Source organism: Elaeis guineensis, chromosome 4 (assembly GCF_000442705.2).
Source record: "Elaeis guineensis isolate ETL-2024a chromosome 4, EG11, whole genome shotgun sequence".
Classification (NCBI taxonomy): domain Eukaryota; kingdom Viridiplantae; phylum Streptophyta; class Magnoliopsida; order Arecales; family Arecaceae; genus Elaeis; species Elaeis guineensis.
Genome location: NC_025996.2, coordinates 7,103,571 through 7,122,321, shown reverse-complemented (window position 1 = coordinate 7,122,321; position 18,751 = coordinate 7,103,571). Strand labels below are relative to the sequence as shown.

At 48.7% G+C, this 18,751-nt stretch overlaps 1 protein-coding gene and 1 pseudogene across 1 annotated transcript in view; one reads left to right on the top strand and one right to left on the bottom strand.

Moving 5' to 3' along the window:
- The first annotated feature begins 3,235 nt into the window (after positions 1-3,235).
- LOC140857101 (geraniol 8-hydroxylase-like) lies at positions 3,236-5,168 on the top strand (annotated as a pseudogene).
- A 1,747-nt stretch (positions 5,169-6,915) lies between these two features.
- Positions 6,916-18,751, bottom strand: part of LOC140857102 (uncharacterized) — a 37,612-nt gene continuing 25,776 nt past the window's right edge. Inside the window, exon 3 of the mRNA XM_073255435.1 lies at positions 6,916-7,769. Within this exon, the coding sequence (XP_073111536.1) occupies positions 7,174-7,707 (534 nt within the window). The 5' untranslated portion in view covers positions 7,708-7,769 and the 3' untranslated portion in view covers positions 6,916-7,173. The remainder of the gene's footprint in view (positions 7,770-18,751) is intronic.

Sequence of the window (18,751 nt, the reverse complement as noted above, 5' to 3'; positions counted from 1 at the left end):
TCGTCCCGGTCCAAATCTTTATGGGTCGTGTCGGGTCTGGATCGTGGGTTAAAAAATCTCAACCTAATTCTATCCCTCTTTTATGGGCCGTGCCAGATATGGTACGGCACGATATGACACTATAGCTAATGAGTTGTGCCTAATACGATCTATCTTGTGTTGGATCGGATCGTATCATGGGCGGTTCAGTCCGTTGCCCATTTCTATTTTCAAAAGAGCCAAGTGAGAATCTGGAGAAGCGAGACGCTCTCAGAGAATGAGCCATCCTCGAGATAAACCTGCCTAGGAGGGGTTCGGATTGTATTTTTCACACGGAAGAATGATTCATGTCGTTTTCCTACATCAACCGTTGGATTGCATAATATATGCTTTGAAATTTCTGCAGAAGATTTATTGGACGTAGTTCTGGAAAAAAAGAGAATCAATTTTTTGCATGAAAGACACAATCCGAATCCATCTAGGAGACGGGCCTCACTATATTGAATCAGAGTGCGGCATGGTTAGTGGTGGGCATATCGCGGCCCGTTTCGGTGAATGGCCGATACTGAGACGAACCGATACATTAATGCTAAAATCCGCATCAGCCTTGTTTTCTGAAATTTTTCTTTGTTGGATTTAAATATTTTAAAATGCTTGTTACAAGCCTATCAGCCTCGACTTCCACTCCCTCATCGGGCGGATTGATTTGATCAAACCCTCCACCAACGGGTAGGTACCATTTCAGATTTTTTTTTTTAATGTTCTTTTGTGTTATTATTCTTTTTAATTAAAAAAATATTTTGTAGTATAATCTCCATCATTCTTTGAACATGTCCCAATTAATTACCATAAACCGCTACCATTAATCATGCACTAAAATGTGAGTCAGCCTTGCTCTGCTTTTGGCCCGATCAGTTTACAGTAATTCAAACATTTTTTTTTTTGGGTTAAATTGCAGGAGCAAAACTGAGAATGATAAGTAGGAAAAAAAAATTGAAGCCACATTGCCTATTGTCATGATGCATGATTGTGTAGTCAAGTTGGTTGAGAAGTGAATGATGGCTGCAGAAAATATGAGGATATTAAGAAGCTAAGCATATGAACGGAGCCATTAAGGTCATCGGCTGTCTAGACCCATGCTTTGTTTCTATCGTCTCCTTCAACATATTACACGAAAAATAATAATATAATCAAAATGGATTAGATGAATAAAAAAACATTCGAAATCAATAATGATTGTTAAGAATTTGACTAGAAGAATTGTCAAATATCTTACTTAGAAAATATACTTAAAGCATACATGACTGTTGATCCCTTTTTCAAACAGAAGAGACCAACCAAGGTACTGACTGGACAAATACACGAGCAAGCCACCAATTCAGATCAGAAAGGATACGTAAATAGTGGATCGTATTATTCCGAACCTCTAAGGACTTCCATTGCTAGGATTTTATCCATTCAGAGAAGGGTTGTAGCTAAGAAGCTGCATTACATGGGACGTATAAAAAAATTACCTTAATTGAGAATAAAAAGGATAAAAAATCATGAATTTTGGTGTTCAGATGAGAAGTGCTCCACGGATACTTACAAGTGGGTTTTATTAACTATTGAGCTAGGTATTATTATTTATATTTGATATTTGCCATTGCTAGTTTTATCATAGGCCATTATTACTATGCATGGCAATTATTATTTTTTTCTATCATCCCTATATTTTGGATAGTGCAGTTACCCTTCTCACATTCCAAATATTGGTAGCAACTAGATAGCCGCTCTTCTTGAATTTTGCTTGTTGCGGCCTGTCTCCAATAGATAATTGGCCTAGAGCCGAGTCACTACATGTAATCACTACATGTAACCACTATGCGGTAGAAAATCGGAGAAGAAAGTTTATCCATCATAGAGAAGGCACAACAAAGATGATCGAGGACAAGAATAAGGACTTATAATGTGCATTGATGATGACCTCCATCTGACGCCGAAGCAGCCGGAATTTAGTTGAGCATCGGGCCGTCGATGGTGCGAGATCTGCAAAGAAAGTTTCATCGAAGGTTGTTCCGATAAGGATTCTTCGATGCTCAAGTTAGAGATGTTACTCAATAGAAAAAGAATCAGAGTTTCAGCGTTGGAGCATGCATTGCATATCTAGAGGATCTTTTCTTATCTCTATTTATAGAGAGATCAAGGTCAGGAAGAGAGAAAGAAGATCCATTTCGAGTTTTTTTAACCGTACTAAATAGTACAGACTGTCCTATTGGCTTTGACGATGGACGTGCCTTTCGTTCGGTGCGCAGGTCAGCTACGTGCCTTATCGCACATGAAGTGTAATTAATGACCTTATGGGCATAATTAATGACTTCGTAATTTCTTATCACGATGCATAGCTGGCAGCGCAGGATCTGACCGCTTTTGGGTGACGGGATTTGATATGATCCAATGAGATAGCGTGACAGCTACGCTTGATGTTTAACTGCCCGACCGACGTCCGTGCTCTTGGACTCGATAGTAGACCGAATGAGTCCATTGAACGGTGCTATCCAATCGTCAATTAAATTGTTAGGACACCAGATAGATAGTCAGCTATATATTGAATATCATCAATTGGCTCGTAGGTTATGCGTAGACTGTGTATCGAATCAGATCAATCAAGAACCGACTCGGCTGAGTCTGTTGCTTTTGGTCGGTCATATATCGTCGATCCTAATTGGTCGAAAGCTGATTGGGACGAGATCCATTGATCGAAGTCGGGTTGAATCATAGTAGCTTAGTTTGACGAAGTGCAGCTAGTCTGTCGAGAGATGAGAAAGAAGACTCGCCGGATAAGCGACGAGGATTTATCTCAACACCTCTCATCAAATATTACATATTATTTTTATTATATCTTATATCAAATATATAAGTCCATGCATATTAAAATCTATTATACGGTTATCAAAGCAACGAGATCAGCCTGACGTCACTGGTTGCATATAAGACTGTCCGTTGGAGCCCGGACAGTGACTAAAGATGCTTCATGATATGCATGATTTTTTCGTCCAATTAGATGCATGAGTTTTTTAAAAATGAACTCATAATACTCATTTATGGGAGATAAATTTTAAACATTTGTTTCCATGTACGGGAGGAGCAGTGCCACGGGACTCCCGCACACAAACTTCTCTCAAACTGCAATTGGGAGTTCGTCGGTCGAAGAAGAAAATCTCCAGTTTCTCCACCAAGCGGCGTATCCCTTTCGCGAATGCACACGAAACATTGTCCGCGGAAGAAACGTATACAACGTCCACGGGCCCTACCGGACGCTTTACATGCATTTGTTTCTTTTCCTGGTTCGTTGAACGGGAGACGCAGCGTCCGTCGAACCCTTTCCATCACTTAAAATTGTGTTACTGCGGACAGTCCCATCTAATATTGGTTATTTCGAAACCAAGTGAATCGAGGAGGAGCTGCCGTAGATGGAGTTCTGCGGTATGCTGCTGCTATGGATTTCGGTGACCTTCCCCTTCCTCTGCCTCCTCGCACTAGTAGCAGGACACAGATCCCACTCCCAAACCCTGCTCCCACCCGGACCCAGGCCGCTCCCCGTTGTGGGGAGCCTATTCCAGCTCGGCAACAAGCCCCATCAATCGTTGGCCCAGCTCGCAAAGACATATGGTCCCTAATGACCCTCCGCCTGGGCCAAGTAACCACCGTAGTCGTATCCTCCCCGGAGATTGCTAGAGAAGTGCTTCAGAAGAAGGACGTGGCCTTCTCCTGCCGTTCGATTCCAGATGCGGTCCGTGCCCTCGGCCATGCCGAAGTCTCCCTCCCATGGCTGCCACCAGCCAAGCAGTGGCGGAGCCTCCGCAGGATTTGCAACACAGAGCTTTTCACTTCCCAAACGCTGGACGCCCACCAGTACCTCCGGCGCCAAAAAGTACAAGAATTGCTATCTTATATATCCGACCGTTCCCTGAAGGGTTTGCCCGTGGATATCGGGCGAGTGGTGTTCACAACTTCGCTCAATCTGCTGTCTCGCACTATTTTCTCTGTTGACCTCGTCGATCTACACTCGGAGTCCTCCCAAGAATTCAAGCAAGTGGTGCTGGAGATAATGAAGGAAGCCGGGGGCTCTAACCTCTCGGATTTCTTCCCACGGCTCGCCCCAATAGACCTGCAAGGCAGGCGGCGCCGCTTGACGGCACTTTTCGAGAAACTGCAAGATATCCTAGACGAACAAATCAACCGACGACTGCAGAGCAAAGAAGAACAACAAGCAAGCAAGGACTTCCTGGAGGTACTCCTCCATCGCCAAGTGCAGCAAGATAACTTCAAGATGGACCGACAAGTCATGAAATCTTTGTTCATGGTAACCACGTTTAAGTTGATTCTTTATTTGTGTCAAACTTTTACTTCTTTCAATATGAAGAGCTTTTCTTGTGCTAGGACCTATTTGCTGCCGGTACCGACACTAGCTCGAGCACGGTGGAATGGGCGATGGCGGAGGTGCTGAGAAACCCAAGGTGCATGGCGAAGGCCCGCGACGAGGTTGAGAGAGTGATTGGCAGGGAGAAGGAGGTGGAAGAGTCGGACATTGGCCGGCTCCCCTACCTCCAAGCCGTGGTCAAGGAGACCTTTCGACTACACCCGCCGGTGCCATTCCTACTGCCCCGGAAGGCAGAATCAACGGTGGAGTTGGATGGGTACACCGTGCCGGAGGGCACGCGTGTCCTGGTGAACGTGTGGGCCTTTGGCCGGGACGGGGAGGCGTGGCCGGAACCAAATGAGTTCAAACCCGAGAGGTTCTTGGAGAGGGAGGTGGACTTCCGGGGCCGAGACATGGAGCTGATTCCGTTCGGCGCAGGGTGTCGGATTTGCCCAGGATTGCCGCTGGCTTTCCGGATGGTGCATTTGATGCTGGCTTCGTTGCTCCAAAAATTTGAATGGAAACTGCCCGATGGGATGGGTTCGAGGGACGTGGACATGACGGAGAGCTTTGGGGTCACCTTGGCCAAGGCTGTCCCTCTCCGGGCCATTGCAGTTTCCATCGGCTGAACCAGGGCAATCTAAGAATTGAACCAGTTCAGAGTATGGTCATTACCTAAAGAGACTTCTTCTGAGGTCGACTAAACCCACCAAAAGTGTGCTGTAAGAACAATGTCCACCAAAACATGCATTATAATAGTTTTAAACTACTATCCGTTTTTATTGTACCTTTTGCTCCAAACTTATTTATTCCTTGATCTTGTTATTAATTATTCGAATTGTTCTCAAGTAAAACAACCAAGTGAGAATTAGTCATTAATTTAAGAATTTTTTCCCATTATTCTCAAATTAATGGATGACAAGGAACATAAATAAGAGCAGAATTACACATGCCGCAGAGGTGCCAAACCTGATATTTTAGGGTTAACTTATTTGGTTAAATAATGGCCATTAGATTGCTACTTTTCTATTATAAAAAAACCTTTATATAGTACTAATAAAATGCTGCTGTATTTTTTGAGTAGGACAGCAAAAGGCCTAGCTGAGATTGAGGTAAATGCGAGATCCAAATGCTGGTCATTGACATCCAAAATAATAGCTCTATCAGTTGTAATAGTTGGCACCCTCAATACTACTAACAAAATTTATTTGATCTCTTTATTATTTATAGATAATTTTTATATATTAATACAGAAAGTAAAACCATTATATAAGAAAATTTCCAAGTAGGGAACGTTAATTTGCTGTTATTACATGTTTTTCATTACTTAAGCTAAGAGTAGTTGTAATAACACATTATTTCAAGAAAAACCCTAGCAACAATTGGACTAGACTGAAAAATGGCTATTAGTTCTAGCGCAACGATTAGGGGGCAGTTATCAACGCTTGGGGTTTTACACAAGAGCACAAAAGTTAGGCCCAGTCTGGTTCCATATGAAAGATGTAAAACAAGCAAGTTCCAACAGTCAAATCGCCTCAAAATGGCCCAAACCTTCGGTGCCATTTGTTAAGATATTTTAGTCATATTAGTTAGGATAAGAAAATAATTCTATATGGACTCACAATTTAAGTTCGTATGCAATTTGGAGCAAAGCCTGATGAATTTCTTATGCACAGAAACCTAGAAGGAGAATGATCCAGCATCAAAAAGGAAATAATAAGCACAAAAAGCTAATTGATATCACATAATCAATCTTAATATATTGTCAGGATATTAAAGAAAAAAAAACGAAGAGATAAAAACAATAATAAGTGATTCTGCAAGTGCATTTGTCCATCACTTCAAATTTAAACTAAAAATTTTGCACGTGTATGATTCCAAAATTGTGATAGAGACGTGTAAGGCGTGAATCTAGGCCACCTTCCATCCAAATGTATTGGTAGATATTGATTGGTGGGTCTATCTCCAGGCCTGGTCATGAATTCTACTTCAGTTCTTGTCGCACGTCATCTTTGTAGATGGGCTGGCTCACCATAGACCTCTCATCGAGAACTTTTTATCCTTGAGGATAAGCCATTCTGTTACAACGGTGACCATACATTGTGCGAGAGATGTATGTGGGGTCAAATGTAAACAACCAGCTCACATGGGACAAGTCCGTGGGCCCAATTTTGTGCTGCTTTTGCTAGCTTATTAAATGATGCGCATCCTAAATGATAACGATATATTTCTACCATCTCGGTTTTGTGGCTTTTTTTTTTTTGGTAATACAAGGGTTTCAGGGAACAAAGAAAGATAAAAAGAAAGCCCAAAATACATCTAAGCCCAACCCCATCAGGGATTGCAGCCCTTTGCATCAGGGTCAGGAAAAAAGAAACCAAGATCCAGGCAAAGCACAAAAATATCTACTGAGAAACAGATCAAGCAGAGCAAACTCCCAGCGCTGCGTTCCAAAAGAAGAAATGCTCCCAAAGTAAACCATCTGCATAGGAGTTTAAAATGCTTTGTCTGCCAGCAGGAAAAATAATGGTGGTATTCCTGGTTTTGCCTCAGGTCACTATACCAATGCTGGGAAGAAGCATTAAAGCATAGCATATATCCACAAGTATGCTTGTGCTGGCGATCAGATGGCATCTCCATGAAAATAACGATGTTAAGGTCTGAAAGATATTATGTAGAGGATCATAAAACACCCCATACAGCACAGATGTAAAGGAAGAGGAGGCAATATAAAAAACCAAGAATGTCAATGAAAGGTCATGCATCTCCTTGACTTTTTCGCCAACAAAATCTCAATCAGTTCTGCATGAGTATATAGTTTGAGAAGCATAGTGGGTATGTTGCAAATTAAAAAAGTTGAAAGCAATGGTGAAAAAAGTGAACTCAGTGCTGAGCCATTCCTCATAACAGAGTTGCTGGGTTATAGGGACAAGGAAAGCATTCCAAAGGATCTGGGCACCAGCTCCATCACTGTTCACTAGAAGAGTCCGGCAGAATTCACCAAGTATAACAGTAGTCTCAGTGCTTAGCCGATCAACATCATAGCAGAATTGCTCAGTTGTAAGAATGGGAAAAACATTCAATAGGATCTGGGCCACAGCATCATCATGGTTCACAAAAAGGGTCCAGTGAAGTATAGAAGCAATAAGATGGACAGAATAGGCATCCTGTAATTTGAAAGTATTGAAATCAGCTTTTAAAACAGTAAGCTTAGCACCGTGCCATTTAGCCTCATTGCAATGATGTTTGGCTAAAATGATAGATATAGCACTCCAAAGGATCTGGGCATCAGCTCCATCATTGCTCACACGGAGATTCCGGTCCATCAACAGCCACGCTTGCTGATATAAAACCAAGCTTGCATTTGGGCTTAAAATTGCAGTGTATTCTATATGCAGGAAAGGATATTCATTAGATTGGAAAAGCTTGGAGATAACCACAATATGGTGAGAGAGATACTCAGATATAATATGGAGACAAGCAAAGCATAAGAATGAAAGAACCATAGTCCCCAAAGAATTCGGCATAATGCCTTGAGATGTAGAACCTTTATAAGCTTTGATGCCGGGGTGCAAAAGGCTGCATAGACAGCCAATTGAAGGATAGGCTAAGATGGTAATCAAGATGAACAACAAACTGTAAACATAAAAAAGATGCCAGAAGCCACATGGCGTTGCATGCATGTCACTTGAGAATCGCACAGATGCAGTCATCTTTTACGGATAAATTGTGTGCCAGATACATCAGCTGACAAAATGACATAGAGAAGGGAAGGGAATTGATCACCTGGAGATAAAATGAAATCCCCCCTCAGAGCATAGTTGGCTAGGAGATCAGCCACCTGGTTGGCTTCTCTGAAGACATGCGATGCTTGAAATGAGGTGCATGCAGCTTGCTTTCCAAGTGAGGATGTCACGAAACAAAGTGGATCTATAGTGTCTGCAATGAGGATTATTGATCCACTTGATAACAAGGGCAGAGTCTCTCTCTAGCCAAATTCTTGGAACATTAAACACTGATACAGCATAGTAAAGGGTAAGCCAGGCAGCAGTGAGCTCTGCAAAAGGCACAGAGGAGTGAGGAAGTAACTTACCATCAGCAATCAGAATAGCTCCTGTGTGGTCCCTTATTAGAAACCCAGCTGGTGCTTCAGTTTCATGGACTGCTGCATCAAAATTTAGTTTGATGACTCCAAAAGGGGGGGACACCAAGCAACAATGGGGCTAGAGGTGAGATGAAATGGTGGATTAAAGGTATCCCCATGCCTTGACAGAGAGTCGTTATGCATGTGAAGATGAGTAGCACATGAGTCATGTTGGGATATACCGACCGACCCCTTTTACCCCGACTCATCCTCGGATCTGTCCGACCGCACTGACCGACGACTGTCAATAGTAGCTACCGACATTACCCGACTGAAGGAGTCTCGGCCGGGCGGATCCATTCTGTTCCCGGTCAGCCGAGCGGCGGAGCCTGAAATACCGACTCACTGTCGGGGAGAGGGGGTGGCAGCCGATATCCGACTCCCGCAATGCGCCAGACCAGCCGACGGTATCCCCGGGTCATCACCTGACGTCCCGCAGCCGAATACCGATGTATAGTCGGTCAGCTCCCCCAAACACCGTACAATTGCTATGGGCTGCTGTCCTGACAAGGACGTGCGGCGTGACCGCCTTGGGGGCATCATCCTGCCAAGAACATAGGTCAACCCTAGTGATTTGACAGCCCACGGCGACTTGACAGTCCGCGGCGACTCTGACAGCCTCCGGCGATTTGACAACTCCCTAGTTGTCTGCGCCATTAATGGCAGGACCATGCCGCGCTCTACTATAAAATGGGGAAGGCAACAGTGTTGGTAAGGCGAAGCTCCCTAAGCTCCTGAGCTCTCTCCCTCTCTCTCCTTAGCTTTCTCTCGCTGAGCCCTTGATTTTCCACTGTTGTCTAGTCTCCTCTCTGACTTGACCGTCAGAGGGTCCCCGCCGGAGGCATCTCTGGTCAGTGTGGATTTCTTTCTTGCAGGTGCACGACACCGACGATCGGACGACAGGGGGATTGGTCGCAACAGATTTGGCGCGTCAGGAAGGGGGTTAAAATCGACAGAGGTAGGATAGCAAGCTCCCTAAAGTTTCAGAGACCTTTCGAAATGACGAAAATCAGAGCTCAGCGATCGAGAGCTATCGGGTCGGCGAGGTGCTCTTCCCGTCGAGAAGAGCCCTCTCCTTCACCCTCCATGGCGGAGCCCAACTCTCCGCACCCGACGGTGACCATGGAAGCACAGATCGCGGCGATCATGCGGCAAATGACCGTTCTGACGGATGCGGTCAAAAATCTCCAGCAGCAAAACAACCGGTAGCGCATCCCATGCCGTCCAGAAGCAGCCACCGATGCCTGTGTCCACTTCCTTCTCCTCCTCAAGAGCAGCCGTCTCACCACTCCTACTGAGAAGAGGGGAGGCGGCCACAGCATGGCGCCCGTCGGTCTCGACGTCCCTCTCCTTCGTAGTTGGAGCGGGCGAGGAGGGAGAAGCGGCGGTGGACGCCATCTGCCTCACTCTCAAATTCATCGGGAGGATCGACTCCTGAAGTTTCTCAACGCCGACTGTTAAACGACTACGAGCGCAAGTTTGAAGAAATTGATCGTCGGCTTGCCCAGCTCCAGGTGGATGGACAGAAGTCGTCGAACGACGTCAACTTTCGGACCATCCAACCTCTCTCTCGATTCATCCTCGATGAACCGATCCCTAGTCGATTCAAGATGCCTCACGTGGAGCCTTACGACGGCTCCACCGATCCAATTGACCATCTGGAGAGCTACAAAGCTCTCATGACAATCCAAGGGGCAACCGATGCCCTCCTTTGCATCGGCTTCCCCGCCACACTCCGCAAGGCTGCCAGAGCCTGGTACTCCGGTCTCCACTCGAAAAGTATCTACTCCTTCAGGCAGCTCGAACATTCTTTCGTGGCCCATTTCAGCACCAGCCGGAAGCCGCCGCGAACCTCAGACAGTCTCTTCTCCCTCAAGCAGGGAGAAAATGAGACTCTACGATATTTTGTGGCCCGATTCAATGCGGCCACGCTTGAGGTCCGGGACCTCAACGAAGATATGGCTATTTCGGCCATGAAGAGGGGACTAAGGGGGTCTCGCTTCACATACTCCCTGAACAAGACCCTCCCCCGGACGTATGCCGAATTGCTGGAGCGCGCGTACAAATATATGCGCATGGACGAAGGAGCTTCCGACCGGTGCCTGACCGAGAGCATGGGACAAAAGGAGAAGCGCAAGAAGGGTTGGGCTCCTGCTGAACCCAGCAGGCCCCCAACCGACAAATAGGTATCACCCCGACGGCGGAGCTCGAGATCACCCCGACGGCGAAGTCCGAAGCCGGTGCATCGCAGGTATGACTCCTACACTCCCCTCTCTGCTCCTCGTGCGCAGATCTTGATGGAGATTGAGGGAGTGAAATATCTGCGACGGCCTCCGCCTCTGAAGGCAAAAGGCCTCGATCGGAGAAGGTACTGTCGGTTCCATCGGAGCCGCGGTCATACCATCGAGCAATGCATCCAACTCAAGGATGAGATAGAGGACCTCATCCGACGAGGCTATCTCGAAAAGTTCCGAAGGGACCCGCCGACTCGGCCCCTTCCCAACCGACAACCCCAACCGACTGAAGAGGCAGCAAATAATCAACCTACTGCTGGAGTCATCAACATGATCGCCAGACGACTGGATCGAGGAATGACTACTGAAGGAGAGTCGACGAAGAGGCCGTGCTAGGACGATGTAATCATCTTTACAGATGAGGACACTCGGGGAATCCAAACTCCCCATGATGACGCCGTTGTTGTCTCGGCAACAATAGCGAACTATGATATAAAAAAGATTCTTGTAGATAATGGAAGCTCCACTAATGTTTTGTTTTACTCGATCTTTTTCCGAATGCGACTGTCGACCGACCGATTCAGAAGAGTCTCTACGCCCCTAGTGGGTTTCGCCGGAGAAGTCGTCACAGTGGAAGGTGAAATTACTCTTTCCGTGACAGTTGGGACCGAACCACGATAAAGCACCATCCATATGACATTCATGATCATTCGAGTACCATCGGCCTACAACGCCATACTTGGAAGAATCGGACTAAATGCCCTTAGAGCGATAGTCTCGACGTACCACATGCTGGTTCGGTTCTCGATCAAAAATAGAGCCGGGAAGATGCACGGGGATCAACAACTCGCTCGGCGGTGCTTCTAAATTTCTACTCAAAGCACTGAGTCGAAGGACTCCCTGATGGTCGACAAGCTGGACCAATGGGAAGAGGAGGAGCGGGGTGAACCGGTTGAACAGCTAATCTCCATCCCAATGACAAGGAACCCTGAGCAGGTCGTCTGGGTCGGGTTGCAGTTGACCGACCCGAAGCGGCGGCAGCTGATAGAACTGTTGGAGGATAACGCCGACGTATTCATTTAGTCGGCAGAAGATATGTCCGGCATACCTTCGGAGACGATGACTCACCGACTTAACATCGCCCCTGGCGCGAAGCCGGTGAGACAGAAGAAATGGGCATTCGCCTCCGAAAGGCAGAGGGCCATCGACGAGGAAGTGGACAAGCTGCTCGAGGCAGGCTTCATCAGAGAAACCACATATCCTGACTGGCTCGCAAACGTCGTCATGGTGAAGAAAGTCAATGGGAAGTGGAGGATCTGCATCGACTTATACCGACTTGAACTGGGCCTGTCCGAAGGACAGCTTTTCGCTGTCGAAGATCAACCAGCTGATGGATGCGACGTCCGGTTATCGACTGCTCAGCTTCATAGATGCCTTCGTCGGATATAATCAAATCCGAATGACGCCCGAGGACGAGGAGCATACGGCCTTCGTGACCGTCAAGGGCCTTTACTGTTACAAAGTGATGCCCTTTGGCCTAAAGAACGCCGGAGCTACCTACCAACGCCTCGTCAATAAGATCTTCAAGAATCAGATCGGGCGCAATATGGAGGTCTACGTGGACGACATGCTGGTGAAGAACGCACAGGCTTCAGACCATGTCCAAGACTTGGAAGAAACCTTCCGCACCCTTCGGCAACATCGGATGAAGTTAAATCCGACCAAGTGTGCCTTCGGGGTAGCTTCAAAAAAGTTTCTTGGGTTCCTCATTTCTCAACATGGAATCGAGGCTAACCCCGAGAAGATAAAGGCGATTATGGACATGCGGCACCCGAACAGCAAAAAGGAAGTGCAGCAGCTCAATGGGAAGGTCATCGCACTCAGTCGATTCATCTCTCGGTCGACTGAGAGGTGCCTCCCATTCTTCAAAATCTTAAGGCAGACGAAAGACTTCTCATGGTCAGATGAGTGCCGGCAAGCCTTTGAAGATCTGAAGAAGTACCTGACTTCCCCGCCCCTGCTTGTGAAGCCAGAAGTCGGAGAAATATTGTACCTCTATCTGGCCACCGTCCCAGAGGCAGTCAGTTCGGTACTCGTCCGGGAGAATGAGAGCCGAATTCACCAGCCCATATACTACACCAGCAAGGTGCTCCATAGGGCCGAAACTCGATACTCAAGGGCAGAAAAGATGATATTTGCTCTGGTCATATCCACGCAATGACTCCGTCCGTATTTCCAAGCACACGCCATCGTGATCCTGACCGACCAGCCCCTGAGGGCGATCCTCCATCGCCCCAACACATCAGGACGACTGACGAAATGGGCGGTGAAGTTGAGCGAGTTCGACATCCAGTACCGACCGCGTCCTGCTTTGAAAGCCCAAGTCCTGACCGACTTTGTTGCGGAATGCCCGACAGTCGACCAAACATCGAAAGTCGGGAGCTCCAAAGAAGTTGCGACCTCCGAATGTGACCTCGAGTCAACCTGGGTGTTACACATAGATGGAGCTTCCAATGCCCAAGGGAGCGGCGTCGGGTTCCTGCTCACCAACTCGGAGTACGCCCTCCGATTCAACTTCAAAGCTTCCAATAATCAAGCCGAGTATGAAGCGCTCCTCGCCGGCTTGAGCATGGTGCAGGAGCTCGGGATCTACAGCCTCAGAGTCTTCTTCGACTCTCAGCTGATCGTGGGACAAGTCAAAGGTGAATTCGAGGTGCGGGACCCGACCATGGCCAAATATTTTTAGAAGGTGAGAGATCTCGTGGCACACCTCAAGTATTTCGAGATCTCCCACATTCTCAGGTCGAAAAATACTCGGACCGATGCACTCTCCAAGCTTGCAACATCTGCCTACGGCACTTTGGGTCGGACATTTATGGAGAGCCTCGAGCAACCGAGTATCAACAGGGCTGAGGAGGTACTACAACTGACGATCAGGCCAAGCTGGATGGACCTGATCGTTCAGTATCTGACCAACGAAACCAGCCCCGAAAACCCTACGAAAGCCAGGCGACTCCGATGGACGGCCTCCCAATATGTCATGATGGACGGACAACTCTACAAAAGGTCGTTCTCCCTTCCCTTGCTACGGTGCTTGGGACCGACGGATGCCGACTACGCACTCAGGGAGGTGCACGAAGGGATCTGCGGGAGTCACATGAGGGGTAAATCCTTGGCCTACAAAGTCCTACGACAAGGTTACTACTGGCCCACCATGAAGAAAGATGCGGCTGACCTGGTTCGGAGGTGCGACCCGTGTCAGAGGTATGCTAACTTACAACACCGGCCCGTCAGCCAACTGACCGCCCTCGTCGCCCCTTGGCCCTTGGCCCAATGGGGGATTGACATACTCGGTCCTTTCCCCCCGACGTCTGGTCAGAAAAAATTTATAGTTGTCGCCATCGATTATTTCACCAAGTGGGTGGAGGCCGAACCCCTGGCGGAAATCATCGAGTGCAAGATGGAAGACTTTGTTCAAAGAGCCATCATCTTTAGGTTCGGGCTACCGCACACCATCATCACCGACAATGGCCGACAATTCGACAACAATGATTTCAGAGAGTTTTGCGCAAGATTCTATATCACGCACAGGCTGACCTCGGTCGGCCATCCACAGTCCAACGGAGAAGTCGAGGTGACCAATCGAACCATTCTGCATGGGTTGAAGATCCGACTGAACGAAGCCAAAGGTCTCTGGGTCGAAGAGTTGCACTCGATCGTGTGGGCATACCGAACGACACCCTAGGTCCCGATCGGAGAATCTCCTTTCAGCCTGGCTTATAGGACAGAAGCAATGATCCCATTAGAAATCGGGCTACCATCGATTAGGGTTGAGCAATACTGTGAACTGGGCAACTTCGAGTGTCGGAGGGCCGACTTGGACCTCCTACCCGAGCTTCGACGTGAGGCTCAACTCCGCATGGCTTCCTACCGACAAAGAGTGACCCGATACTACAATGCTAAAGTTCGACCGAAATCTTTCAGATCCAGAGATCTAATTTTGAGGAAGGCGGAAATCTTGAAGCCTCAGGATCAAGAAAAACTATCCCTAAACTGGGAAGGACCCTACAAGATTGCGGATGCCTATAGGCCGGGCGCCTACCGACTTGAAACCCTGGAAGGGACGGCCATTCCTCGGACTTGGAATGCCGACAACTTGAAATTGTATTATCAATGAGTTCTGTATGCCCTTCTTGCTTGAAATACAATACGATTTTAGAACTCCAGAGTCCGCGAAGTTTGGCCCTTCGTCAAGGGTCGGCTCTCACCTGAAGTACGAGCCTCGATGCCCCGACTTGAGCCCTACATCTCGTCGGAAACCTACGCTTCGGTCGCCAGATCTACGGCTCAATCTACGTCCTGATCACTGACGACATATCAAATTCTACAATGGTGATCGGAGAAGCAGAATGTCTACGACGGCCCCCCGCCTGTGAAGGCAAAGGGCTTCGACCAACGTCGTTGGCTAACTTGCCAAACTTTCGACTAAGGAAGGGCAAAATGCCAAGGTGACTACGACGTACCCACCCGACCAAGGTCTGGGCAGCAAGTATTCGACTTGCGACGAACCGACTCGATCACGATCGATCGAAGGATATTCGGCTTGCCATCGTTTATCATACGTCCCGGTGTACACGCCCGACTAAGGGTCGGACGATGAGTATTCGACTTGCCATCGTTGCCCTATCCGAATGCGTCGGACGCTACTCGACTATCAATCAGACTCTACGGAATGGTCGTGTCAGCGAGCCACATTCGGGGATTGGCTGACACCCGACCCCATGTGCGCACTCGACCAAGGGTCGGGCGACAGACGCTCAACCTACGATCTGTATGGCTCTCGACTATCAGATCCTAAGCAGCCTGCGCGGCGGTCGGAATGCCGACCTGTGATCGGGGCTTGTTCTACCCTTAGCGGGGCACACGCCACCGATCACTTTGATCGGCTACGCTGGATCCTACTGAACGTCCTAATGGGACATGCCGAAACTACGACCTATGCACCCAGAGATGGTTTGGACGATCAAATACATTCAACTACATGCGGGAAAAAGTGAGAAGTCTTTGATTTTATTAAGTCAAAATTGGGACGAATCCTGATTACAAAATTGGGACGAGGCCCGATTACAGATATCAAAGACTGAACAGAAAATAAAAAAGTACAAAGATAACGGAGCGGACACCCCGACTATTCATCGGAGTCGACTTCTTGCACCGGGTAGAGTTCGGGGGCCACCGGCGTGCCTGCTCGATTCGGGGAAGGACCGGGGGTTGAAGCCACCTCACCTTCGGCAACCGCTTCCGTCGGCTGTGGGTCAGCCTCCTCCTCTGCGGCTTGGCTTTCCGACCCTGGAGGGATGATGCCGCTCAAGTCGAGCTCCGGGTGCAGACTCCGGATCACATCCCAGGCATCCTCGAAGCCCACCCGATAGGAGGCAAAGCCGCTCTCCAGGAGCTCCTCCTGGTACTCGTCTGAGCCTCAGAAGTCCTCCACCGCCCGACTCAGCACCTCCCTGGTTGACTCTGCCTCCGCCTTCGCGATATCAGCATCGGCTTGGGCGGAGGATAAGTTCTCCTCGGCCTTAGCGAGGTTCTCCAGGCTGACGCGAAGCTGTTCGTGCTCGACCTCAAGCTCCCTGACACAGCCGTCCCGCTCATGCCGCAGTCGATGGATGCAGCGGGTCTTGCGCCGAACTTGCTCCCGAGCTGACTGAAGCTCGACCTCCGAGGCGGCTAGGCCGTTGGTAAGTCAGGAGATCTCCTCCTCGAGCCTAGCCTCCCGATCGACCGACGACTTCAGCTGATCGACCAACATCGCTTTCTCAGCTTCGACGGTCTCGGTCCTATTCTTCCAGGCCGCTCGGAGATTGCCAAACCTTCGATACCCGGCCTCCAGCTCGGACATATTGTACATCAACTACAAATAATGGATCGATTGTCAGAAGACCGAACTGATGGAAAATGATAATGAAATTGAAAAGGGAAGAAGTGGAGCTCACCTGGATCATAGTCGGATAGAAGGAAGAAAGCATATCGGACACCCGCCGACTCTTCATGATCTCCCAGTCGGTCGGGAGGATGGTCGCCTGACACAACATCCTGGCCAAATCATGGTTGGCCAGGACCGACACTCCTTCAGGAAGCTGGACATCGGACGATGTGGCACGGCCGGCCGACCTTATGTCATCGTCCGGCATCATCGGGGCCTTCCCTCGTTCGGCCGTCCTGGCCCTGAAGTCAGAAAAAGACGGGAGACTCGAGCTCGACTGGGTTTCTCCCGAGGCCGCGATGGCCGTCGATGTAGGTCGTTCGGGCTCACGTGTTTCGGCCCGAACTTCTTCTGTGGGCTGTACAGCCGACACACCTTTGGCTGCTCCCTCGATCGCCCGTTCCTCGGACAGTGCTTCAGGTGGCACGCCGGCACCGACAGTGCGATAACCGGCTCATGGCCCGACGCACGTTCAGAGTCGGGCCATGCTGCCGCCATCACGATGCCGGTCGGGGATGCTATTTGAGGCCTCTTGGGAGGCCGCGAGGGCCCGACCCCAGTAGCCAGCCTCTTCCTCACTGCATGTTGCCGAATATCGGCATCTGTCAGCCTCGCCCTCAACGGTATGCCTGTAATTTTAATAGAGGATCAGCACAAGTCCAAAGACAGATAAAAAAGACAAAAATAACCGACCAAACAGCACCTAAATGTGGAACCGAAGTCAGGCCGGCATTGTACAGAGCTTGCTCGGTGACGAGCTCCCTCTACTTTGGTACCGACATGTCCTTCAGTAGGTGAAAATTCTTTCGGTCTCCAGCCTCCACCCGACTGTTCTCATTCGGCTGAGTCTGAGGATCACCCCAGCGGGAAGGGCACCCCCAAGGTAGCGAGGAGGAAGCAAAGAAAAATTGGTTCTTCCATCCATGGATCGATGATGGAAGATCAGTAATGAACGAGAGATCCTTTCGGGGACTAAAGAACCACCACCCTCGGGCTTTCGGGTGGGGTCGGAGGATAAAGAATGCCCGAAAGAAGAAAATATGAGGATAGGTCGGCAAAAGCTGACACAATAAGGCGAAACTGATTATCAGCCGGACTAAGTTCGGCGCCAGTTGCGTCGGACAGAGCCCGTAGTAATCCAAGATGTTCCGGACGAACTCCAAAATTGAAAAACGAAAACCTGCCCGAAGATCCTTGACATAGAAGGCCACCTGGTCCGGAGGCGGGTTGTTATCCCAACCCTCAGCCCCAGGGACGAAGAGCTCGAACTGCTCTGGGATATTAAACTGCTCCCTGAGCCGTTCAACGTTCACCACCGAAAGTGAAGAAACCTCCATCTCTGGGGTCGATCGGGAGTCGTCAGTCGGGTTCCCCGACTAACTCCCTCGAGGAGAGGTCCTAGCCATAATGCTAGTCCCGAAAAGAAGAACAAAAAGAAAAATGACAAAGGAGGAAGGGTGCAAGGAGACAAGAAAAGAAAACTTCGAGAAGAGCTCAAAGTAAGAGGATGGAGACGACTACCTGGAACTGGGGGACAACTCGACAGAGCCTCTGCGCCAGGAAAAAAAAAAAGATCTACAGCAGAAAGTGAAGTTTTGGATGCAAATGGCCGCATATATATAAATCCCATCAATGGTCGAGATAAAAGCATGTCGGACGAGGGCTTCCCGGATGCCGACATGTGTCAGCGCCTGAGCCCTTCCTCGGACCGATGATTCGATGCACCTACCATCGGATCAAGCCACGTCGCCTTCATCCGCATGAACGGATTCGGCCCAATGGCCTCCTGCCACGTGGCAAAAAAATCGCATCTCGGGATTCAGTAAACGACGGCGGTTTGTGTCTCCGAGGAGATGGCAGTTCAAGTTCCCGAAGAGGCGGTGGAAATGGTGGTTCCTGTTCCCAATGGGACGTCTGACACTAATGGGACGTCTGATGCCGGATCGTTCATTGATATGGTTACCAAAGTCGGAGCATGATGTGATGGATAGCCACTTTTTTCG